Here is a 25,582-nt window from a genome sequence, read left to right as displayed (position 1 = left end):
CCCACAGTGTATTTACATCCCTCTTCCCAGTGTATTTACACCACTCTCCCCAGTGTATTTAACTCTCTCCCCCAGTGTATTTACCTCCCGCTCTCACTAAATTTACCACCATCTTCCCAGCGTATTTACCTCCCTCTACCCAGTGTATTTACCTCCCTCTCCCCTGCATAATTACCTCCCTCTCCCCAGTGTATTTACTTCCCTCTACCCAGTGTATTTACCTCCCTCTCCCCAGCTTATTTACCTCCCTCTCTCCTGTGTATTTACGTCCCTCTCCCAGTGAATTTACACCACTCTCCCCAGTGTATTTACCTCCCAGTCCCCAAGGTATTTATCTCCCTAATTCCAGTGTATTTACCTCCCTCTTCCCAGTTTATTTCCCCTCCTCTCCCCAGTGTATTTATTTCGCTCTCCCAGGTGTATTTATATCTCTCTACCCAGTGTATTTACCTCCCTCTCCCCAGTGTATTTACCTCCCTCTCCGCAGTGTATTTACCTCCCTGTCCCCAGGGTATTTATCTGCCTCTTGCCAGTGTATTTACCTCCATCTCCCCAGTGTAATTATATCCCTCTCTCCAGTGTACTTATCTCCCTCTTCCCAGTTTATTTACCTCCCTCTCCCCAGTGTATTTACTTGCCTTTCCCAAGCGTATTTACCTCCCTGTCCCCAGCGTAATTATATCCCTGTCCCCAGGGTATTTACCTCCCTTTTCCGAGTGTATTTACCCGGCTCTTCCCAATGTATTTACATCCCTCTCCCCAATGCATTTACTTCCCTCTCCCCAGTGCATTTATCTCCCTCTCCCCAGTGTACTTACCTCCCTCTCCCCAGGGTATTAACCTCCATCTCCCCAGTGTATTTACCGCCATTTTCCCAGTTTATTTATCTCCCTCACCCCAGTGTTTTTACCTCGCTCTCGCATTGTATTTTCCTCCCCCTTCCCAGTGTATTTACCTCCCTCTTCCCAGTGTATTTACCTTCCTCTCCCCAGAGTAATTACTACCCTGTCCCTAGGGTATTTACCTCCCTCTCCCCAGGGTATTTATTTCCCTCTCCGCAGTGTATCTATATCCCTCTCCCCAGTGTAATTACCTCCCTTGTCCCAATGTATTTACACCCCTCTCCCGAGTGTAATTACCACCCTTTCCCCAGTTTAATTACCTCCCTCTACCCAGTGTATTTACCTCCCTCTCCCCAGTGTATTTACCTCCCTCTCCCCAGAGTATTTACCTCCCTCTTCCCAGTGTATTTACCTCCCTCTCCCCAGTGTATTTATATCCCTCTCCCTGGTGTATTTATTTCCCTCTCCCCAGTGTATTTACCTCCTGTCCCGGGGTATTTACCTGCCTTTTCCCAGTGTATTTACCTCGATGTCCCCAGCGTATTCAGATCCCTCTCCCCAGTGTATTTACCTCCCCTCCCTAGTGTATTTACCTCGCTCTCCCCAGTGTATTTACCACCCTCTCCCCCAGTGTATTTACATCCTCTCCCCGTGTATTTACACCACTTCCCCCAGTGTATTTACCTGCTTTTACCCAGTGTACTTACATCACTTTTCCGTGTATTTACACCCCTCTTACAGTGTATTTACCTCAATCTCCCCAGTGTATTTAACTCCTTCTCCCAGTTCATTTACACCCCTCTCCCCAGTGTATTTACCTCCCTCTGCCCAGTGTATTTACCTCGATATCCCCAGCATATTCACATCCCTTTCCACAGTGTACTTACATCCCTCTCCCCAGTGTATTTACCTCTCTCTCCCCAGTGCATTTATCTCCCTCTCCCCAGTGTACTTACCTCCCTCTCCCCAGGGTATTAACCTCCATCTCCCCAGTGTATTTACCGCCATTTTCCCAGTTTATTTATCTCCCTCACCCCAGTGTTTTTACCTCGCTCTCGCATTGTATTTTCCTCCCCCTTCCCAGTGTATTTACCTCCCTCTTCCCAGTGTATTTACCTTCCTCTCCCCAGAGTAATTACTACCCTGTCCCTAGGGTATTTACCTCCCTCTCCCCAGGGTATTTATTTCCCTCTCCGCAGTGTATCTATATCCCTCTCCCCAGTGTAATTACCTCCCTTGTCCCAATGTATTTACACCCCTCTCCCGAGTGTAATTACCACCCTTTCCCCAGTCTAATTACCTCCCTCTACCCAGTGTATTTACCTCCCTCTCCCCAGTGTATTTACCTCCCTCTCCCCAGAGTATTTACCTCCCTCTTCCCAGTGTATTTACCTCCCTCTCCCCAGTGTATTTATATCCCTCTCCCTGGTGTATTTATTTCCCTCTCCCCAGTGTATTTACCTCCCTGTCCCCGGGGTATTTACCTGCCTTTTCCCAGTGTATTTACCTCGATGTCCCCAGCGTATTCAGATCCCTCTCCCCAGTGTATTTACCTCCCCTCCCTAGTGTATTTACCTCGCTCTCCCCAGTGTATTTACCACCCTCTCCCCAGTGTATTTACATCCCTCTCCCCGTGTATTTACACCACTTCCCCCAGTGTATTTACCTGCTTTTACCCAGTGTACTTACATCACTTTTCCGTGTATTTACACCCCTCTTACAGTGTATTTACCTCAATCTCCCCAGTGTATTTAACTCCTTCTCCCAGTTCATTTACACCCCTCTCCCCAGTGTATTTACCTCCCTCTGCCCAGTGTATTTACCTCGATATCCCCAGCATATTCACATCCCTTTCCACAGTGTACTTACATCCCTCTCCCCAGTGTATTTACCTCTCTCTCCCCAGTGTATTTACCTCTCTCCCCACAGTGTATTTACATCCCTCTTCCCAGTGTATTTACACCACTCTCCCCAGTGTATTTACCTCTCTCCTCCCAGTGTATTTACCTCCCTCTCCCCAGTGTATTTACCTCTCTCTCCCCAGTGTTATTTACCACCCTCTCCCCAGCGTATTTAACTCCCTCTACACAGTGTATTTACCTCGATCTCCCCAGCATATTCACATCCCTCTCCCCAGTGTATTTACATCCCTCTCCCCAGTGTATTTACCTCTCTCTCCCCAGTGCATTTACCTCTCTCCCCACAGTGTATTTATATCCCTCTTCCCAGTGTATTTACACCACTCTCCCCATTGTATTCACCTGCCTCTACCAAGTTTATTTACATCCCTTTCCCATGTATTTACACCCCTCTCAGTGTATTTACACCCCTCACCCCAGTGTATTTACCTCAATCTCCCCAGTGTATTTATCTCCCTCTCCCAGTTCATTTACATCCCTGTCCCCCGTGTACTTACCTCCCTCCCTGAGTGTATTTAGATCCCTTTCCCAGTGTATTTACACCCCTCTACCCAGTGTATTTACCTCCCTCTCCCCAGTGTATTTACATCGATCTCCCCAGCATACTCACAGCCCTTTCCACAGTGTATTTACTTCCCTGTCCCCAGTGTATTTACCACCCTCTCCACAGCATATTTACCTCCCTCTCCCCTGTGACTTAACGTCCCACTCCCCACGTATTTACACCACTCTCCCCAGTATATTTACCTGCTTCTACCCACTGTATTTACATCCCTTTCCTGTTTATTTACTTCCCTCTCACAGTGTATTTACCTCAATCTCCCAGTTCATTTACACCCGTCTCCCCAGTGTATTTACTTCCCTCTCCCCAGTGTATTTACCTTGATCTCCCCAGCGTACTCACATCCCTTTCCACAGTGAATTTCCATCCCTCTCCCCAGTGTATTTACGCCACTCTCCCCAGTGTATTTACCTCTCTCCCCCAGTGTATTTACCTCCCGCTCCCCAGTGTATTTAGCTCCCTCTCTCACTGTATTTACCTCCCTCTACTCAGTGTATTTACCTCCCGCATTCCAGTGTATTTACCTCCTTCTCCCCAGTGTATTTACCTCCCTCTCCCCAGTGTATTTACCTCCCTCTTCCCAGTGTATTTATATCCCTCTCCCTGGTGTATTTATTTCCCTCTCCCTAGTGTATTTACCTCCCTGTCCCCGGGGTATTTACCTGCCTTTTCCCAGTGTATTTACCTCGATGTCCACAGCGTATTCACATCCCTCTCCCCAGTGTAATTACATCCCTCTCCCCAGTGTATTTATCTCCCTCTCCCCAGTGTATTTACCTCCCCTCCCTAGTGTATTTACCTCGCTCTCCCCAGTGTATTTACATCCCTCTCCCCGTGTATTTACACCACTCTCCCCAGTGTATTTACCTGCTTTTACCCAGTGTATTTACATCACTTTTCCGTGTACTTACACCCCTCTCACAGTGTATTTACCTCAATCTCCCCAGTGTATTTAACTCCTTCTCCCAGTTCATTTACACCCCTCTCCCCAGTGTATTTACCTCCCACTCCCCAGTGTATTTACCTCGATCTCCACAGTGTATTTACATCCCTCTTCCCAGTGTATTTACACCACTCTCCCCAGTGTATTTACCTCTCTCCTCCCAGTGTATTTACCTCCCTCTCCCCAGTGTATTTACCTCTCTCTCACCAGTGTACTTACCACCCTCTCCCTAGCGTATTTACCTCCCTCTCCACAGTGTATTTACCTCGATCTCCCCAGCGTATTCACATCCCTTTCCACAGTGTATTTACATCCCTCTCCCCAGTGTATTTACCTCTCTCTCCCCAGTGTATTTCCCTCTCTCCCCGCAGTGTATTTACATCCCTCTTCCCAGTGTATTTACACCACTCTCCCCAGTGTATTTAACTCTCTCCCCCAGTGTATTTACCTTCCTCTCCCCAGTGTACTTACCTCCCTCTCTCATTGAATTTACCACCATCTCCCCAGCGTATTTACCTCCCTCTACCCAGCGTAATTACCTCCCTCTCCCCAGCGTATTTACTTCCCTCTACCCAGTGTATTTACCTCCCTTTCCCCAGCTTATTTACCTCCCTCTCTCCTGTGTATTTACGTCCCTCTCCCCAGCGTATTTACCTCCCTCTCCCCAGTGTATTTACCTCCCTGTCCCCAGTGTATTTACCTACCTCTTACCAGCGTATTTACCTCCCTATTACCAGTGTAATTACATCCCTCTCCCCAGCGTATTTACCTCCCTCTCCCCAGTGTATTTACCCCCCTTTCCCCAGTGTATTTACCTCCCTTTCCCCAGTGTATTTACCTCCCTCTCCCCATTGTATTTACCTCCCGCTCCCCAGTGTATTTACCTCCCTCTCTGCAGTGTATTTACCTCCCTCTCCCCAGCGTATTTACTTCCCTCTCCCCAGTGTACTTACCTCCCTCTTACCAGTGTAATTACAACTCTCCCCCCAGCGTATTTACCTCCCTCTCCCCAGTATATTTACCTCCCTCTCCCCAGTGTATTTACCTCCCTCTCCCCAGTGTATTTACCTCCCTCTCCCCAGTGTATTTACCTCCCTCTCCCCAGTGTATTTACCTCCCTCTCTGCAGTGTATTTAGCTCCCTCCCCCAGTCTATTTACCTCCCTCTTCCCAGTGTATTTACCTCTGTCTCTCCAGTGTAATTACATCCCTCTCCCAGTGTATTGACATTGTCCTCCCTACTATATTTTGTTTTCTCTCTTGTACCTGAGCTCCTCTGCCAGGAATATCACTCGTCGCTCCAGCAACAATGAGGCAAAGATGTGAATGACATTTTCCTCAGATAAATATTTGAGGAGAGAGGAGAAGTCCACGTGTTCTAGGCGAGAGTCAGAGGGCCGTGTCAGCTTGATGATCTGCAAAGGAGAAACGAGCTGAATAACTCACACATTCTTCACCCTCCGAATCTTTTGGAGCTCATCAATCATTAGTATCTCTATTCACTGCTACCACACAGCTTGAAATCTGTTTTATTAGCAGTGTTTAGGGCTGCATTAAAGAACTAATTTACAATGAATTGTAAAATGTTGGATCGTGTCCGGGTTTCAATGGTCAGCAAGAAAGCATTGAAAAAGTATCAGAAGCTGGCACGAGTCCAACACAGTCTACAGAAGGCCACTCATTCACCATGGCAATGAGTTTACTGACTGCCCGGTCTCTGAACCTCCCCTATCAGTGAGCAGAACTCAATTATGCCTTTGTGTGGCTTGTATTCCCATGCATGGTCCCTTCCTATCCTGATGTAACAGCCCCCAGAGGCTGAATGGCCTCTTCCTGTGTATCACCAAGGGGCTGAATGGCTGCCTCCTGTTCCTATGTATCAGGCTCGAGCGACTTAGTGGCCTCCTCCTGTTCCTGTGTAACAGGCTGGAGGGATTGAATGGCCTCCTCCTGTTCCTGTGTAACAGGCTCAAGGGGCTGAATGGCCTCCTCATGTTCCTGTGTAACAGGCTTGACGGGCTGAATGGCCTCCTCCTGTTTCTCTGTACTCCTATTCATAATGTTGCAGCTGGAATAATTTTTTTTGGAAAGAGGTGTTTCAGTCGAAAACTGGTTTTGGAAGAATTTTCCACTGGGCCATGTAAAATCGGGGATGTTAGCGGGAGAAGGAGGCTCCCTCCGACCATTGGAGCCCAAGTTAGAAGTGTTTGAAACATTTGAAGATTTCTGCGAGTCAACAGTCGTGCTGGTCTCCTGAAACCATGGAATAAGTGTTTAATGGCCTCCTGGAGTGAGGTTGCTATTTTGCATCAAATTTGTGTCAGGTTTGTGACTGTGCAAACTCAGTTCACTTACCAACGTTACAGCCAGCTGGATGGGAGATTCGAACTTCCCCAGTGTGGGATGTGAAAGGCCAAAGTCTAATTCAATGCAGCGAGCCACAGTTCAAAGTTAAATACACTAAGATAAATGAAAATCAAATTCCCACTGCTGTCAGTTTGATCAAAGTGTTTAGTTTGCAACTCCTTAGATGCTGAAGCAGTATGTGTCCAAACGCAGCAAGACCTGGACAACTTTCAGGTTTGAGCTGAAAGTGACAAGTCACACTTGCGGCACACAAGTGCCAGGCAATGACCATCTCCAACCAGAGAGAATCTAACCATTGCCCCTTGATGTTCAATAGCATTACAATTGCTGAATCCTCTACTATCAACTTCCTGAGGGTTATCATTGATCAGAAATGGAACTGGACCAGTCAGGTAAATACTGTGGCTACAAGAGCAGACAGGAATTCTGTAGCGAGTAACTCACCTCCTGGCTCCCAAAAGCTTGTTCACCATCTACAAGACACAAGTCAGGAGTGTGATGGAATGCTCCCCACTTGCCTGGATGAGTGCAGCTCTAACAACATTCAAGAAGCTCAACACCATCCAGGACTAAGCAGCCCACTTGATTGGCATAAAAACAAAAAAACTGCGGATGCTGGAAATCCAAAACAAAAACAGAATTACCTGGAAAAACTCAGCAGGTCTGGCAGCATCGGCGGAGAAGAAAAGAGTTGACGTTTCGAGTCCTCATGACCCTTCGACAGAACTTGCGTTCGAGTCCAAGAAAGAGTTGAAATATAAGCTGGTTTAAGGTGTGTGTGTGGGGGGGCGGAGAGATAGAGAGACAAAGAGGTGGAGGGGGGTGGTGGTGTGGTTGTAGGGACAAACAAGCAGTGATAGAAGCAGATCATCAAAAGATGTCAACGACAATAGTACAATAGAACACATAGGTGTTAAAATTAAAGTTGGTGATATTATCTAAACGAATGTGCTAATTAAGAATGGATGGTAGGGCACTCAAGGTATAGCTCTAGAGGGTTTTTTTTTTATATAATGGAAATAGGTGGGAAAAGGAAAATCTTTATAACTTATTGGAAAAAAAAGGGAAGGGGGAAACAGAAAGGGGGTGGGGATGGGGGAGGGAGCTTACGACCTAAAGTTGTTGAATTCAATATTCAGTCCGGAAGGCTGTAAAGTCCCTAGTCGGAAGATGAGGTGTTGTTCCTCCAGTTTGCGTTGGGCTTCACTGGAACAATGCAGCAAGCCAAGGACAGACATGTGGGCAAGAGAGCAGGGTGGAGTGTTGAAATGGCAAGCGACAGGGAGGTTTGGGTCATTCTTGCGGACAGACCGCAGGTGTTCTGCAAAGCGGTCGCCCAGTTTACGTTTGGTCTCTCCAATGTAGAGGAGACCACATTGGGAGCAACGAATGCAGTAGACTAAGTTGGGGGAAATGCAAGTGAAATGCTGCTTCACTTGAAAGGAGTGTTTGGGTCCTTGGACGGTGAGGAGAGAGGAAGTGAAGGGGCAGGTGTTGCATCTTTTGCGTGGGCATGGGGTGGTGCCATAGGAGGGGGTTGAGGAGTAGGGGGTGATGGAGGAGTGGACCAGGGTGTCCCGGAGGGAGCGATCCCTACGGAATGCCGATAAGGGGGGTGAAGGGAAGATGTGTTTGGTGGTGGCATCATGCTGGAGTTGGCGGAAATGGCGGAGGATGATCCTTTGAATGCGGAGGCTGGTGGGGTGATAAGTGAGGACAAGGGGGACCCTATCATGTTTCTGGGAGGGAGGAGAAGGCATGAGGGCGGATGCGCGGGAGATGGGCCGGACACGGTTGAGGGCCCTGTCAATGACCGTGGGTGGAAAACCTCGGTTAAGGAAGAAGGAGGACATGTCAGAGGAACTGTTTTTGAATGTAGCATCATCGGAACAGATGCGACGGAGGCGAAGGAACTGAGAAAATGGGATGGAGTCCTTACAGGAAGCGGGGTGTGAGGAGCTGTAGTCGAGATAGCTGTGGGAGTCGGTGGGTTTGTAATGGATATTGGTGGACAGTCTATCACCAGAGATTGAGACAGAGAGGTCAAGGAAGTGAAGGGAAGTGTCAGAGATGGACCACGTGAAAATGATGGAGGGGTGGAGATTAGAAGCAAAATTAATAAATTTTTTCAAGTCCTGACGAGAGCATGAAGCGGCACCGAAGTAATCATCGATGTACCGGAGAAAGAGTTGTGGAAGGGGGCCGGAGTAGGACTGCAACAAGGAATGTTCCACATACCCCATAAAGAGACAGGCATAGCTGGGGCCCATGCAGTGTGAATTTTCACACTGAACAATTTCTCCTTCAACTCCTCTCACTTCCTCCAAATAAAAGGTGTGGCTATGGGTACCCGCATGGGCCCCCTTTCTGTTTCCCCCTTCCCTTTTTTTTCCAATAAGTTATAAAGATTTTCCTTTTCCCACCTATTTCCATTATATAAAAAAAACCCTCTAGAGCTATACCTTGAGTGCCCTACCATCCATTCTTAATTAGCACATTCGTTTAGATAATATCACCAACTTTAATTTTAACACCTATGTGTTCTATTGTACTATTGTCGTTGACATCTTTTGATGATCTGCTTCTATCACTGCTTGTTTGTCCCTACAACCACACCACCCCCCCCCCCTCCACCTCTTTGTCTCTCTATCTCTCCGCCCCCCCCACACACACACCTTAAACCAGCTTATATTTCAACTCTTTCTTGGACTCGAACGCAAGTTCTGTCGAAGGGTCACGAGGACTCGAAACGTCAACTCTTTTCTTCTCCGCCGATGCTGCCAGACCTGCTGAGTTTTTCCAGGTAATTCTGTTTTTGCACTTGATTGGCACTCCATCTACCAACATTCACTCCCTCCACCACTGATGCACAGTAGCTGCAGTGTATACCATCTACAAGATGTACTGCAGGAACTCGTCAAGGCTCCTTAGACAGCACCTTCCAAACCCATGACCACTACCATCTAGAAGGACAAGTGCAGCTGATAGATGGGAACACCACCACCTGGAAGTCCCCCTCCAAGTCACACACCATCCTGACTTGGAAATATATCACTGTTTCTTCATTGTCATTGGGTCAAAATCCTGGAACTCCCTCCCTAATAGCACTGTGGGTGTACCTACACCACATGGACTGCAGCAGTTCAACAAGGCGGCTCACCAGCATCTCCTCAAAAGCAACTAGGGTTGGACAATAAATGTTGGCCTGGCCAGCAACACCCACATCCTATGAATGAATGTCACATGACTTGTGAAAGATCTCGTAACTCCACTGGTCTGAAGACTTACTTCTGTTCCCGATTCCGGAATGAAGCTTTTCACACAGACAGTCTTTCCTGGAGCTGGGAATGCTGCTTCCCGCAGCCCCTGCATGAAGGGGTAGATCACAGCGAAAGAGATCTGCCTCCGCTTCTCAACCTCATCGAGAATCTGGAGAGAGGAGTGAAATTATCACCAGAATACACTGACAAGCCCTCGACACAACACACCGCACTGGTCAGCAAAGAGCATCTGTAAACAGGGCCCAAAATCCTTTCCATCTCCACAAACTCACCCACCCACAGACCTGTAAACAATCCTCCCACACGGTCCTGTAACACCACCCCAAAACTCTACCACCATCAGGTGAGAACTGAAGTGCTCCTGGCGAACAGTTAAGGCAGCTGAGCTGCAACTTTAACAGGCCATCGGCCTGCTTGATGGTTCTCGTCTACAAGTGACTGTTGTTGTATCAATATTGGGGTCCTGTCTCTGGTCAACTCGAGGGAGGAAGCAGTCATCTCCTTAATGGGTATCAGAGGCCAATCACGGGCCTAGGATCTGGGCTGGAAAAGTTGTGGTGTGTCACTGCCTCTGAGTGAATGAGTCAGGGCAGCTGCCTGGGAAACTTGCACGTATGTGCAGGAGTGCCTTACTGTGGTTGCAGATTACCTGTGCATTTGATGGAATGGAACAATTTTCTGTTCATGAATGTACCCAGCTGCTGCAGGGTGCTCTCGTAGTGATGTGGATACAGTCTATTGCTCCTTGAACTTACGGGAAATTGGAGACTAGATATGGATTCGAAGCCCATTTCCCTCTGCATCTGCAACATCACATCTGTGGGGAGGTTGATGTGTTCCCCCACCAAAGCAAAGGCTGCATTGGTGACAGTAGGTGACCTTTTGAGAGAAGTTGCAGAGGTCCGCGGCAGACCCCTGGAAGGAGTCAGCTGCAAATAAATTGAGGGCCACCATAACCTTGAGTACATCAGGCAGGACCTGGGATTCGAGTAACTGTGGCACAAGGCCTTCATCCACCATGGCACAGGCATCTCAGAGCCTTCACCCCCACTGCCTCTCGCTCATGTATATATGGTACACCCTTTGCTCGGAGTAAGATCTCCTCCTCCTTCCTGTGCGCTCTGTGTTGACTTTGCCAGTTCCTGGCTGGGTACCCTGGCGTCATACCATATGTTGCTGCTGCTGTCTTTTGTCTATCGCCTGGATGTGGGAAGGCGCCACGCCATTGTTTTCAGCTTCCATCGCAACACTCTTCAGCCAGGGAGCCTGGCGGTCTGTCTCCCAATTGGCTGCCCAAAGCAAGAAATAATCCGGAGGGTCACACAGATCGACTCTTCCTCTTTCAAAGCCCCTCCCTCCCTTGTGGTCTATCACCTACCTCTGTCTCTGAAGTAAGGTTTCAGTGTTTAAAATGTTACTTCTCAGAGCTCTATACAAGGGATACACATCTTATCTCAGACCTTCAGAAGTGTTTACGTCACCACCATAAATTAGTGGGTGCCACACTGTGGGTGAAGAGTGAAAATGGGATCTGTCTGAACTCAGCCTGACTTTAAACGACCCAGCAGTTCACAGGAAGTGCCTGTGCAGTCCATGCTCCACCCTCTTTCCCAGACCCATCCGCCATTTTAAAAGGCCTCAGCAGTCTGGTCTGACTCTGTGAAGAATGAAATAGTAACTAGCAAAACAGAAGGAATGTACCTTGGAGAAAAGGCCAAAACAGCCCAGGCAGCTGATGATGCAGAAAACCTCTGGCAGTCGGGCTTCTCCTCCACGTGGCTGTACAGAGGGAGAGTTAGTCGGTTATTCGGGAAAAACATGGCACATCTTTAACCATTGCTCCTCCCTCCTTTCTTCAATACCACCTCCTTGACTGTCTCAGACTCTAAGCTGTGCAGCATAAACTCAAGCAGAGACCAGGTGGGTCAAATGGCCTGTTTTTGTGCTCTAAATTAAATTTAATGCTCCCCTCATGCACAATCATCAAACCCCGGCACTTTTTGTTATCATTCACTGAGCCACAATTAGTGGCAGGGTCACCCGTGGCTGGTTTTCCTCTCCTTAGCAATTCCTGGAGGAGCTCCGCACTGTCAGAGGGTCATTACTGAGGGAGTGCTGCACTGTTGGGGGGTCAGTACTGAGTGTTACTCCACTGTCCAAGGGTCAGTACTGAGTGAGTGCTGCACTGTTGGGGGGTCACTACTGAGTGGTTGCTCCACTGTCCAAGTGTCAGTACTGAGAGACTGTTGCACTGTCAGAGGGTCAGTGCTGAGCGAGGGCGGCTCTGTCAGAGGGGCAGTACTGAGGGAGTGCTGCACTGTCGGAGGGTAAGTACTGAGGGAGCACTACACTGTCAGAGAGGCAGTACCAAAGGAGCACTAACTTGTCAAAGAGTCAGTACTGAGGGACTGCTACTTTGTCACAGGGTCAGTACTGAAGGAGCTCCACACTGTCAGAGGGTCAGTACTAAGGGAGTGCTGCACTGTCAGAGGGTCAGTGCTGAGGGAGTGCTGCACTGTCAGATGATCAGAACTGAGGGTGTGCCGGACTATTGGAGGGTCAGTAATGAGGGAGTGCTGCACTGTCAGAGGGTAACTACTGAGGGAGCTCCACACTGTCAGAGGGTCAGTACTGAGGGATCTCCACATTTTCAGAGTGTCAGTACTGAGGGAGTGCTACACTGTCACAGGGTCAGTACTGAGGGCACACTGCATTGTCAAAATGTCAGTACTGAGGGAGTACTGCACTGTCAAAGGGTCAGTACTGAGAGAGTGCTACATTGTCAGAGGGTCAGTACTGAGGGAGCTCCACACTGTCAGAGAGTCAGTACTGAGGGAGTGCTGCACTGTCAGAGGGTCAGTAACTGAGGGAGTGCTGCACTGTCAGAGGGTCAGTACTGAGAGAGTGCTGCAGTGTCAGAGGGTCAGTACTGAGAGACTGCTGCACTGTCAGAGGGTCAGTACTGAGGGCACACTGCATTATCAGAATGTCAGTACTGAGGGAGTGCTGCACTGTCAGAGGGTCAGTACTGAGAGAGTGCTACATTGTGAGAGAGTTAGTGCTGAGGGAGTGCTGCACTGTCAGAGGGTCAGTACTGAGGGAGGTCCACACTGTCAGAGGGTCAGTACTGAGGGAGCTCCACACTGTCAGAGGGTCAGTACTGAGGGCACACTGCATTGTCTGAATGTCAGTACTGAGTGAGTGTTGCACTGTCAGAGGGTCAGTACTGAGAGAGTGCTGTATTATCAGAGGGTCAGTTCTGAGGGAGTGCTGTATTATCAGAGGGTCAGTACTGAGAGAGTGCTGCACTGTCAGAGGGTTAGTACTGAGGGCACACTGCATTGTCTGAATGTCAGTACTGAGGGAGTGTTGCACTGTCAGAGGGTCAGTACTGAGAGACTGCTGTATTATCAGAGGGTCAGTACTGAGGGAGTGCTGTATTATCAGAGGGTCAGTACTGAGAGAGTGCTGCACTGTCAGAGGGTCAGTACTGCGAGACTGTTGCACTGTCAGAGGGTCAATGCTGAGCGAGGGCGGCTCTGTCAGAGCGGCAGTACTGAGGGAGTGCTGCACTGTCGGATGGTCAATACTGCGGGAGCACTACACTGTCAGAGGGTAAGTACTGAGGGAGCACTACACTGTCAGAGAGGCAGTACCAAAGGAGCACTACATTGTCAAAGAGTCAGTACTGAGGGACTGCTACTTTGTCACAGGGTCAGTACTGAAGGAGCTTCACACTGCCAGAGGGTCAGTACTAAGGGAGTGCTGCACTGTTAGAGGGTCAGTGCTGAGGGATTGCTGCACTGTCAGAGGGTCAGTACTGAGGGAGCTCCACACTGTCAGAGGGTCAGTACTGAGGAAGTGCTGCACTGTCAGAGGGTCAGTACTGAGAGCACACTGCATTGTCAGAATGTCAGTACTGAGGGAGTGCTGCACTGTCAGAGGGTCAGTACTGAGAGAGTGCTGCACTGTCGGAGGGTCAGTACTGAGAGAGTGCTGCACTGTCAGAGGCTCAGCGCTGAGCGAGGGCGGCTCTGTTAGAGGGTCAGTATTGAGAGAATGTTGCCCTGTCAGCGGGTCAGTACTGAGAGAGTGCTGCATTGTCAGAGGGTCAGTACTGAGCGAGAGCAGCTCTATCAGAGGGTCAGTACAGGGGAAGCACTTACACTGTTAGTGGGGCAGCAGTTACACTTCATCAGGAAGGCAGTCAGGTCTCACACAGACCAGGAGCCTACTGACACAAGGTGCTCAGTTCAACTCTGTCAAGCAAGTCTGGCACTTGTTCCAAAGTTTGTTTTGTTTACTTTAAATCTTGCTGGGTGTGGACATTGTCTCTAGTTGCCCTTGAGAAGGTGGTGGTGAGCTGCCTTCTTGAACCGCTGCAGTCCATGTAATGTAGATATACCCAGTGTTGTTAGGGAGGGAGTTACAGGATTTTGATCCAGTGACAGTGAAGGAACGGTGATATATTTCCAAGTCAGGGTGGTGAGTGACTTGGAGGGGAACTTCCAGGTGGTGGTGTTCCCATCTATCTGCTACCCTTGTTCTTCTAGATGGTAGTGGTCGTGGGTTTGGAAGGTCTTGTCGAAGGAGCCTTGGTGAGTTCCTGCAGAGCATCTTGTAGATGGTACATACTGCTGCTGCTGTGCATCGATGGTGGAGGGAATGAATGTTTAAGGTGTTGCATAGGATGCTGATCAAGCGAGCTACTTTGTCCTGGATGGTGTTGAGTGTTGTGGGAGCTGCGCTCCTTTGGGGAGTCAGGATGTGTCATTTGTCATTTTGATTGCACCCGGAATCATTAACATAACAGAGACAGCCCCTACACCTTGGACATGCCCCCATGGCAGGAGATAATCTGCTGCATTATAATTATTGTTGCAAACCTCCCAGTCTCAGTCACTTTCCTATCCTGTCTATTGGAGGACCGAAGCCCATAATCCCAACACTGGATTGGAGTTGGGTGCAGAATGGTCTGGAAAAACCTGGACTGGTGTCTGGAACAACAATTTTCGCAGCATAGATTAAGGCTGCTTTGGTGTGGACTAAACAACATCTGATGAAGACAGTCTATCCCTCCCCCTTCACCACACTGATTTAACCTATCCTGCTTTTGAGACCCAATGAGAAACGTTGCAATGATTTTCAGCCTATGGGAGGAAACTGGGATATGGAGAAAGAAAGTAGCAAACCAGAGAACAAAGCTGGACCTCACCAAGAGGCGTCTGCAGTAGCCAAACTTCCTGCTGCCATCCATGTTGGTCAGGACGAAGGAGAAGGTTTCACTAAAAGAAACAAAAAAAAAAACATTTTTTGTATAAGAATAACCATAGACTGACAACAGCTTGCATTTATATAGTACCTTTAATGTAGTAAAACATGCCAAGGAGTGTCACAGGATAGTTATTAAACAAAATTTGACTCTGAGTCACATCAGAGATATTAGATCAGTTGACCAAAAGCTTGGTGAAAGAGCTAAGTTTAAGGGGCATCTAAAAGGAGGAGAGAGAGAGAGAGATGGAGAGGGTTAGCCAGGGAATTCCAGAGCTAAGAGCCCAGGCAGCTGAACAGCTGCCAAGGGTGAAGCGATTAAAATAGAGGATGCTCAAGAGGCCAGAAACAGATGAGTGCAGCTAACTTGGAGGATTGTAGGCTGAAGGAGATTAGAGATGAGGAGGGACGAGGTCATACAGGGATTTGAAAGCAAGGATGAGAATTTTACATGAGTCATTGTTGAACTGGGAGTCAGTGTAGGTCACTAAGCACAGTGGATGATATGTGAAGGGGGTTTGGTGCAAGTCAGGATAGGGACAGCAGAACTTTGGATGTGCTGAAGTTTTTCCAAGTTTATTAAGCTGCAAGCTGGTCAGGAGTGTGCAGGAGTATCAAGTTTAGAGCTAACAAAAGTATGGATGAGTATTTCAGCAGCAGATGAACTGGAGGCAAATGATGTTGTGGAGGGCGAAGTTGACAGTCTTAGTGTTGTGCAGATATGTAGTTGCTATCTCAGGGTCAAATGTGACACCAAGGTTGTGAAGACACTGGTTCAGCCTCAGAGAGTTGCCAGGGAGGGGGATTGGAGTCAATGGCAAGGGAACAGAGTTTGTAGCGGGTATTGAAGACAATAGCTTTAGTCTTTCCAATATTTAATTGGAGGAGATGGGTCAATGTATATTTCTAAGGCCGAGGTACATGATTCTTGACTAACGGGGGGCGGGGGGGGGGGGGGGTAGGCAGAATGTGCAGTTGAGGCCACAATCAGATCTTCTGCTCCTAATTCATATGTATGTATGTTCATATGAAATTTCTGCTTATCCAGAACTGGATGTCATATAAGCAGTCTGACAACTTAGAAACAGTGGAGGAGATCGCAAGAGATAGTGATGAGATAGAGCTGGGTGTCGTCAGTGTACACATGAAAATTGAACCTGTGTTTTTGAATGATGTCACTGAGGAGCAGCACGTAAATGAGAAATAGGAGGAGGCCAAGGACAGACCCTTGATAGATACCAAAGGTAACAGTGTGGGAGTGAGATGAGGAGCCATAGCTAATTCGCTGGTTACAACTGTTCCAAACCAGGAAGCCAGCTGGTGAAGGATAAAACGGAAGCCAGTCTTTACACACTTTACGTTTACTTACAGAGTTACATATTACAAGCATACACCTCCTAACCCCACAGCCACAGTTTCAGTCTGTGTCTATTTATAAGTGAAAGTCCAGTTAGTGCCCACCACCTCCATACAATTAAATACAATTAATATACAATGAACAGATTTCCTTCTCTCTTTAAATAAAAATTTAAGTTACTACGTATGATCAGAATTTCAAAACAAGTCAAATCAAAAATGTTGATATTCTGAACAAATCAATAAATTGTGAGGTACCTCTCCCTCAGGACTTATAACAATGTCTTTATTCATGCATTACTTTTTGTAAAACAATCAGACAGTTTATGACTTTACATTTACCCATTTAATTTTAGAGATTCCCTTTCTCTCAGCATTTGTTTCAAGCCAGCAAGGTCAATCTGTAACCTGTTCTCACTCACACTTTAGTAGAGTTTACGTCATCCCACAATGAACAATTATCTATAGAAGATATCCTCAGGTTGTGCATTGCACAGAATCTCACTTACAATATTTGACAAATAGAATCCCACATTCAATGACTTCAGAAGAGCCAGTTTTCAGCAGCTAAAGTATTTCTAACAAACTTTTTTTCTTTTCTTAGCTTGCCAAGTTAAAGGACAGCATTTTCCCTTTTTACCTATAATAAACACCATAAAACCAGCTGAACTTGAATATCATCAGGACGACTGGCATGTGAATCATTGTTAAGAATGACTAGTTACAGTTCCTTGGGTCACCTAAGGATAGTAATATTAATGCACTTATCCCCAGATTTAATTTTTAATGTTTTATTTTACCCTTAAAATACTCTGTATATTAGTGTATTTCATCGTAGTCTGAGTTCCAAACCAATTTAACTGACCAATCAATGCTTCACAATTGCTCTGTTTCTTCTTTCGATGACCTCTTCTGATTAACCAGGATGAAAGTCACACTCTTTAAATAGAATTGTTGATTTAAAGTTATTTAAACCCATTCTGCTTAATATCTAAACGAATATATTTAAAAGCCCAGACGCCTGACTCCCAATTTTTAAATTCTGCTCTGGACTTTATTAATAACACATTTTTAAAATTCAACAGTAAAACCCCATAAGAAATCATCAACATGCATCATGAAAATGCCTGAAAGTTGCCCTTTATGATACCAATAAAACATCATGGGATCTGCTTTTAGTTGAACACAACCTATTTTCAGCAAAACAGATCTGACCAAAAAATACCACACCCTGGAAGCATTGTTCAGGCCGCAGATGCATTTGTTTACTTTCCACAGTTTTTCTTGTATCTGCTGCCTCTTTGGGTAGTTTCAGAAACATTTACCCCTGAAAAGTATCACCCTGCAGAAATGTGCTTTATATATTATATATAAACCATATATATATATATATATATATATATATGGTTTATATATATCGATTGATCTACATTCCCATGAACATGTGGCCAAAAGAGTTAGAGATTTTCAAGATTATTCTTCCTGCTGTCGCTCTTCAAAACCCCTTGTGATTAGCCTCGCTGTAAGTCATATCTGCAAGGACTTGTACAAATTCACATTTGTGACAAAGTTGGTTGCCCCTTATCTTGCACCTCAGAATAAACCCCAAATTTTTTTCAACCATCTAATTCCTTTTGTTTCGTCTCTCACATTAGTTTACCTAAAGTCTACCATCAAAGATTCACCAAAATGAGGACTTCTACTTTTGTCCTGTTCTGTGGCTTTTATTTTAATCTAATTTCTTCAGCCAAGACCTCCAGTTGCACTTCTATGTCTGTCAGGACAAATAGATATTCCTCTTGCACTACTGGAGAACCTTTATCTGATACATGGTTATTTTCTGATGGAGGAGTCACTTTTAGACTCACTATCATGGACCTTGCTCCTGGGCCATCACCCTGAACAATTAACCAATATTTAAACTTGCCAGCAGCTTTTCCTGCATGTCCCAAAACTGTTACCTCCCTCCATTCACTACACCCCCCCGGAATATGTCATCCGAGAATCCACTCTGGGCAACTGACCTTTGCATGTGATAGCTCTGTCCTGTTTGTCATAACCCCTGACATTATCACTAGCTAGCACTTGATCGACTGCATTCTGTTCCTCAGGAGCACAAGGTGCTTTGGTTACTTCTATTACCCGTTCAGAGTCCGAAAATTTGTAATTAATTTTGATTAATTATGAGGAATCGATTCATAGGCCAGAATTTTCCAGCCCCCTTATGCCGTTGGGGTCTTCTGGGCCCGTCAATGTGAATGGAGATTTCAATGGCTCACCAGCCCCACCATGGGGGAATCCGTCAAGGGGGTATTGGAATATTCTGGCCATAGAGGCGATGGCGTAGTGGTAATGTCACTATACTAGTAATCCAGAGATGCAGTAATGCTCTGGGGTCCAGGGTTCGAATTCCACCACAGCAGATGGTGGAATTTGAATTCAATAAAAATGTGGAATTAAAAAGTCTAATGAAGTCACTGTCATAAAAACCCATCTGGTTCACTAATGCACTTTAGGGAAGGAAATCTGCCATCCTTACCTGGTCTGACCTACATGTGACTCCACATCAATGAGTCACTGCAATGCGGCTGACTCTTAAATGCCCTCTGAAATGGCCGAGCAAGCAACTCAGATGTATCTAACTGCTACAAAATCTCAAAAAAGGAATGAAACTGGATGGACCACCCGGCATCGACCTAGGCACCAGAAACGACAATGGCAATCTCAGCCCTGTCAACCCTGCAAAGTCCTCCTTACTAACATCTGGGGGCTAGTGCCAAAATTGGGAGAGCTGTCTCACAGACTAGTCAAGCAACAGCCTGACATAGTCATCCTCATGGAATTACACCTTACAGATAATGTCTTAGACTCACCATCCCTGAGTATGTCCTATCCCATGGGCAGGACAGACCCAGCAGAGGTATACAGTCAGGAGGGAGTTGCCTGGGAGTCCTCAACATTGACTCTGGACCCCATGAAGTCTCATGGCATCAGGTCAAACATGGGCAAGGAAACCTCCTGCTGATTACCATGTACCACCCTCCCTCAGCTGATAAATCAGTGCTCCTCCATGTTGAACACCACTTGGAGGAAGCACTGAGGGTAGCAAGGGCACAGAATGTACTCTGGGTGGGGGACTTTAATGTCCATCACCAAGAGTGGCTCAGTAGTGCCACTACTGGCTGAGCCCTAAAGGTCATAGCTGCCAGACTGGGCCTGCAGCAAATAGTGAGGGAACCAACACGAGAGAAAAACATACTTGACCTCATCCTCACCAAACTGCCTGCTGAAGATGCATCTGTCCATGACAGTATCGGTAGGAGTGACCACTGCACAGTCATTTTGGAGATGAAGTCCCAGCTTCACATTGAGGATACCCTCCATTGTGTTGTGTGGCACCGTGCTAAATGGGATAGATTTTGAACAGATCTAGCAACTCAAGACTGGACATCCATGAGGCACTGTGGGCCATCAGCAGCAGCAGAATAGTACTCAAACACAATCTGTAACCTCATGACCCGGCATATGCCCCACTCTACCATTACCATCAAGCCAGGGGATCAATCTTGGTTAAATGAAAAGTGCAGGAGGGCATGCCAGGAGCAGCACCTGACATACCTAAAAATGAAGTGTCAGCCTGGTGAAGCTATAACACAGGACTACCTGCGTGCCAAACAGGGTAAACAGCAAGTGATAGACAGAGTTAAGCAATTCCATAACGAACGGATCAGATCTAAGCTCTTTAGTCCTGCCACATCCAGTCGTGAATGGTGGTGGACAATTAAACAACTCACTGGGGGAGGAGGCTCCACAAGTATCCCCATCCTCAATGATGGAAGAGCCCAGCACATCAGTGCAAAAGATAAGGCTGAAGCGTTTGTGACAATCTTCAGCCAGAAGTGCCGAGTGGATGATCCATCTCAGCCTCGAGAGGTCCCCAACATCACAGATGCCAGTCTTCAGCCAATTCGATTCACTCCATCTGATATCAAGAAATGGCTGAAGGCACTGGATACTGCAAAGATTATGGGCCCTGACAATATTCTGACAACAGTACTGAAGACTTGTGCTCCTGAATGTGCTGTGCCCCTAGCCAAACTGATTCAGTTCAGCTACAACACTGGCATCTACCTGGCTATGTGGAAAATTGCCCAAGTACGTCTTGTACACAAAAAGCAGGACAATTTAACCCGTCCAATTGCTGCCCCATCAGTCTACTTTCCATAATCAGTAAAGAAATGGAAGGGATCGTCGACAGTGCACTTGCTTAGCAATAACCTGCTCACTGACGCTTAGTTTGGGTTTCGCCAGGGTCACTCAGCTCCTGACCTCGTTACAGCCTTGGGTCAAACATGGACAAAAGAGCTGAACTCCCGAGGTGAGGTGAGAGAGACTGCCCTTGACATAAAGGCTACAATTGAGCCCTAGCATCAAGGAGCCCTAGAAAAACTGGAGTCAATGGGAATCGGGGGGACAACTCTATACTGCTTGGAATCATACCTAGCACAAAGGAAGATAGTTGTGATTGTTGGAGGTCAGTCATCTCAGCTCCAGGACATCACTGCAGGAGCTCCTCAGGCTAGTATCCTAGTCCCAACCATCTTCAGCTGCTTCATCAATGACCTTCCTTCTACCATAAGGTCAGGAGTGGGGATGTTCACCGATGATTGCACAATGTTCAGCAGCTTTCGCGACTCCTCAGATACTGAAGCAGTCCATGTCCATATGCAGCAAGACCTGGACAATATCCAGGCTTGGGCTGACAAGTGGCAAGTAACATTCATGCCATAAGTGCCAGGCAATGACTATTTCCAATAAGTGAGACAAAAACAAAAATACCTGGAAAAACTCAGCAGGTCTGACAGCGTCCGCAGAGAGGAATACAGTTAACGTTTTGAGTCTGTATGACTCTTCATCAGAATTAAGAAATATAAAAATGAGGTGAAATATAAGCTGGTTGAGGGGGGTGGGACAGGTAGAGCTGGATAGAGAGCCAGTGATAGTTGGAGGCAAAGAAGAGATTGCCAAAGATGTCATAGACAAAAGGACAAAGGGGTGTTGACGGTGGTGATATTAGCTGAGAAATGTGCTAATGATGCCATTAAGGGTAGAAAGCAGGATGAGCAAGTGACAGATAGCCCTAGACGGGGTGGGGTGGGGGGAAGGGATCGAAATAGGCTAAAAGGTAGAGATAAAACAATGGATGGAAATACATTTAAAAATAATGGAAATAGGTGGGAAAAGAAACATATATATATAAATATTAAAAAATTATAAATTATTGGAAAAAGGGGGATAGGAAAGAGGCTGGGGATGGAGGAGAGATCTGAAGTTGTTCAACTCAATATTAAGTCTGGAAGGCTGTAAAGTGCCTAGGCAGAAGATGAGATGCTGTTCCTCCAGTTTGCGTTGAGCTTCACTGGAACATTGCACCAGGCCAAAGACGGACATGTGGGTACGAGAGCAGGGTGGTGTGTTGAAATGGCAAGCGACAGGGAGGTCTGGGTCATGCTTGCGGACAGACCGAAGGTGTTCTGCAAAGCAATCACCCAGTCTGCGTTTGGTCTCTCAAATGTAGAGGAGACTGCATTGGGAGCAGCGAATGCAGTAGACTAAATTGAGGGAAGTGCAGGTGAATTGCTGCTTCACTTGAAAGGAGTGTTTGGGCCCTTGAACGGTGAGGAGGGGGGACGTAAAGGGGCAGGTGCTGCACCTTCTGCAGTTGCATGGGAAGGTGCCGTGGGAGGGGGTTGAGGTGTAGTGGGTGATGGAGGAGTGGACCAGGGTGTCCTTGAGGGAACGATACCTGCGGAATGCTGCCAGGGGAGGTGAAGGGAAGATGTGTTTGGTGGTGGCATCATGTTAGAGTTGGCGGAAATGGCAGAGGATGATCCTTTGAATGCAGAGGCTAGTGGGGTGATAAGTGAGGACAAGGGATACCCTAACATGTTTCTGGAAGGGAGAAGAAGGTGTAAGGGCAGATGCGCTTGAGATGGGCCGGACATGGTTGAGGGCCCTGTCAACCACTGTGGGTGGAAAACCTCAGTTAAGGAGGAAGGAGAACATGTCAGAGGAACTGTTTTTGAAAGTGGCATCATCAGAATAGATGCAATGGAGGCGAAGGAACTGAGAGAATGGGATGGAGTCCTTACAGGAAGCGGGGTGTGAGGAGCTGTAGTCGAGGTAGCTGTGGGAGTCGGTAGGCATTAATGAATATTGGTGGACAGTCTATCAGCAGAAATTGAGACCGAGAGGTCAAGGAAGGGAAGGGAAGGGAAGTGTCAGTGATGGACCATGTGAAAATGATGGAGGGTGGAAATTGGAAGCAAAATTAATAAATTTTGGATCTGGACCTGGAAAAATTTATCAATTTTGCTTCCAATTTCCACCCCTCCATCATTTTCACATGGTCCATCACTACACTTCCCTTTCCTTCCTTGACCTCTCTGTCTCAATTTCTGCTGATAGACTGTCCACCAATATTCATTACAAGCCTACCGACTCCCACAGCTACCTCGACTACAGCTCCTCACACCCCGCTTCCTGTAAGGACTCCATCCCATTCTCTCAGTTCCTTCACCTCCGTCGCATCTGTTCTGATGATACCACTTTCAAAAACAGTTCCCCTGACATGTCTTCCTTCTTCCTCAACTAAGGTTTTCCACCCATGGTGGTTGAGAGGGCCCTCAACCGTGTTCTGCCCATCTCCCGTGCTCTCACACCTTCCTCTCCCTCCCAGAACCATGAAAGGGTCCCCCTTGTCCTCACGTATCACTCCACCAGCCTCCACATTCAAAGGATCATCCTCCACCATTTCTGCCAACTCTAGCATGATGCCACCAGCAAACACATCTTCCTTTTACCCCCTCCACCTCCGGCGGCATTCCGCAGGTATCATTCCCTCCAGGACACCCTGGTCCACTCCTCCATCACCCCCTACACCTGAACCCCCTCCCACCGCACCTTCCCATGCTACCGCAGAAGGTGCAGCACCTGCCCCTTTATATCCCCCCTCCTCACTGTCCAAAGGCCCAAACACTCCTTTCAAGTGAAGCAGCACTTCACTTGCACTTCACTCAATTTAGTCTAATGCATTCGCTGCTCCCAATGCGGTCTCCTCTACATTGGAGAGACCAAACACAGACTGGGTGATCGCTTTGCGGAACACCTTCGGTCTGTCCGCAAGCATGACCCAGACCTCCCTGTCGCTTGCCATTTCAACACACCACCCTGCTCTCATACCCACATGTCCGTCCTTGACCTGCTGCAATGTTCCAGTGAAGCTCAACGCAAACTGGAGGAACAGCACCTCATCTTCCGCCTAGGCACTTTACAGCCTTCCGGACTTAATATTGAGTTCAACAAGTTCAGATCATGAAGTCTCTCCTCCATCCCCATCCCCTTTCTGATCTCCCCTTTCCCAATCATTCATAATTTTTTTTTATATATATGTTTCTTTTCCCACCTATTTCCATTATTTTTAAACTTATTTCCATCCATTGTTTCATCTCCACCTTTTAGCCTATTTTGATCCCTTCCCCCCACCCCATCCCCACTAGGGCTATCTGTCACTTGCTTATCCTGCACCATTAGCACATTCCTCAGCTAATATCACCACCGTCAACATCTCTTTGTCCTTTTGTCTATGACACCTTTGGCAATCTCTTCTTTGCCTCCACCTATCACTGGCCCTCTGTCCAGCTCTACCTGTCCCAACCCCCACAACCAGCTTGTATTTCACCTCATTTTTATATTTCTTAGTTCTAATGAAGAGTCATACGGGACTTGAAATGTTAACTGTATTCCTCTCCGCAGATGCTGTCAGGCCTGCTGTGTTTTTCCAGCTATTTTTGTTTTTGTTTCAGATTTCCAGCATCCACAGTATTTTGTTTTTATCCAATAAGAGAGAATCTAACTATCGTCCCTTGATGTTCAATGGCATTACTATCACCGAAACCCCCAATATCATCATCCTGGGGGTTACAATTGACCAGAACTGGACTAGCCATATAGATACTGTGGCTACAAGAGCAGGTCAGAGGCTAGAAATCCTGCGATGTGTAACTCACTTCCTGACTCCCCAAAACCTGTCCACCATCTACAAGGCACAAGTCAGGAGTTTGATGGAATACTCGCCACTTGCCTGTATGAGCGCAGCTCCCACAACACTCAAGAAGCTTGACACTGTCCAGGCCAAAGCAGCCCGCTTGATTGGCACCACGTCCACAAGCATTCACTCCTCCACCACCGATGCACTGTGGCAACAGTGTGTACCACCTATAAGATGCACTGCCGGAATTCACCAAGGCTCCTTAAGCAGTGCCTTCCAAACCCACGACTGTCACCAATCAGAAGGACAAGGGCAGCAGATAAATGGGAACACTGCCACCTGGAAGTTCCCCTCCCAGCCACATACCATCCTGACTTGGAAATATATCACCGTTCCTTCACTGTCGCCGGTCAAAATCCTGGAACTCCCTTCCTAACAGCACTGTGGGTGTACCTACACCACATGAACTGCAGCGGTTCAAGAAGGCAGCTCACCACCACCTTCTCGAGGGCAATTAGGGATGGGCAATAAATGCTGGCCCAGCCAATGAAGCCCACATCCCGGGAATGAATAAAAAAAGACAGCACAGAAGGAGGCCATTCAGCCTATCGAGACCATGTTGCTCTTGGTAGAGCAAGTCAGCCAATTTCCTCAACAGCCTATCCAATTTCCCTTTGAAATCATTGATCATCTCCACTTCCACCACTTATATAGGCAACCAGGTGCTGCGTAAAATAATTCTTCCTCACATCCTTTATACCCCTTGCCCAAAACCTTATATCTGTGTCCCCTAGTCATTTTGGGAACAGCTTTTCCTCGTCTACACTATCTAAACCTATCGGTATCATAGACACCTCTATCAAATCTCCCCTCAATCTCCTTAACTCCAAGGAGAAGAAGCCCAGCTTCTCCAACTTAACCTTGTAGCTAATCTCCCTCATCCCTGGAACTATTCTGGTAAATCTCCTCTGCAGCCTTTCAAGAACCCTTAC

The 25,582-nt window shown here is 47.2% G+C and overlaps 1 protein-coding gene across 3 annotated transcripts in view; it reads right to left on the bottom strand.

The window, feature by feature from the left end:
* The window catches only part of LOC121282637 (DENN domain-containing protein 2D-like), a 185,450-nt gene that overhangs the window by 99,966 nt on the left and 59,902 nt on the right, over positions 1–25,582 (bottom strand). For all 3 annotated transcript variants that reach the window (XM_041196455.1, XM_041196453.1, XM_041196454.1), the window contains exons 5-8: positions 15,129–15,198; positions 11,615–11,692; positions 9,921–10,061; positions 5,532–5,680 (exon numbers count right to left, since the gene is read on the bottom strand). In XM_041196455.1, coding sequence (XP_041052389.1) covers positions 5,532–5,680; positions 9,921–10,061; positions 11,615–11,692; positions 15,129–15,198 — 438 coding nt within the window. The remainder of the gene's footprint in view (positions 1–5,531; positions 5,681–9,920; positions 10,062–11,614; positions 11,693–15,128; positions 15,199–25,582) is intronic.

Source organism: Carcharodon carcharias, chromosome 9 (assembly GCF_017639515.1).
Source record: "Carcharodon carcharias isolate sCarCar2 chromosome 9, sCarCar2.pri, whole genome shotgun sequence".
Classification (NCBI taxonomy): Eukaryota; Metazoa; Chordata; class Chondrichthyes; order Lamniformes; family Lamnidae; genus Carcharodon; species Carcharodon carcharias.
The sequence above is the reverse complement of the archived record's forward strand: the minus strand, read 5'-3'. Positions and strand labels throughout refer to the sequence as shown.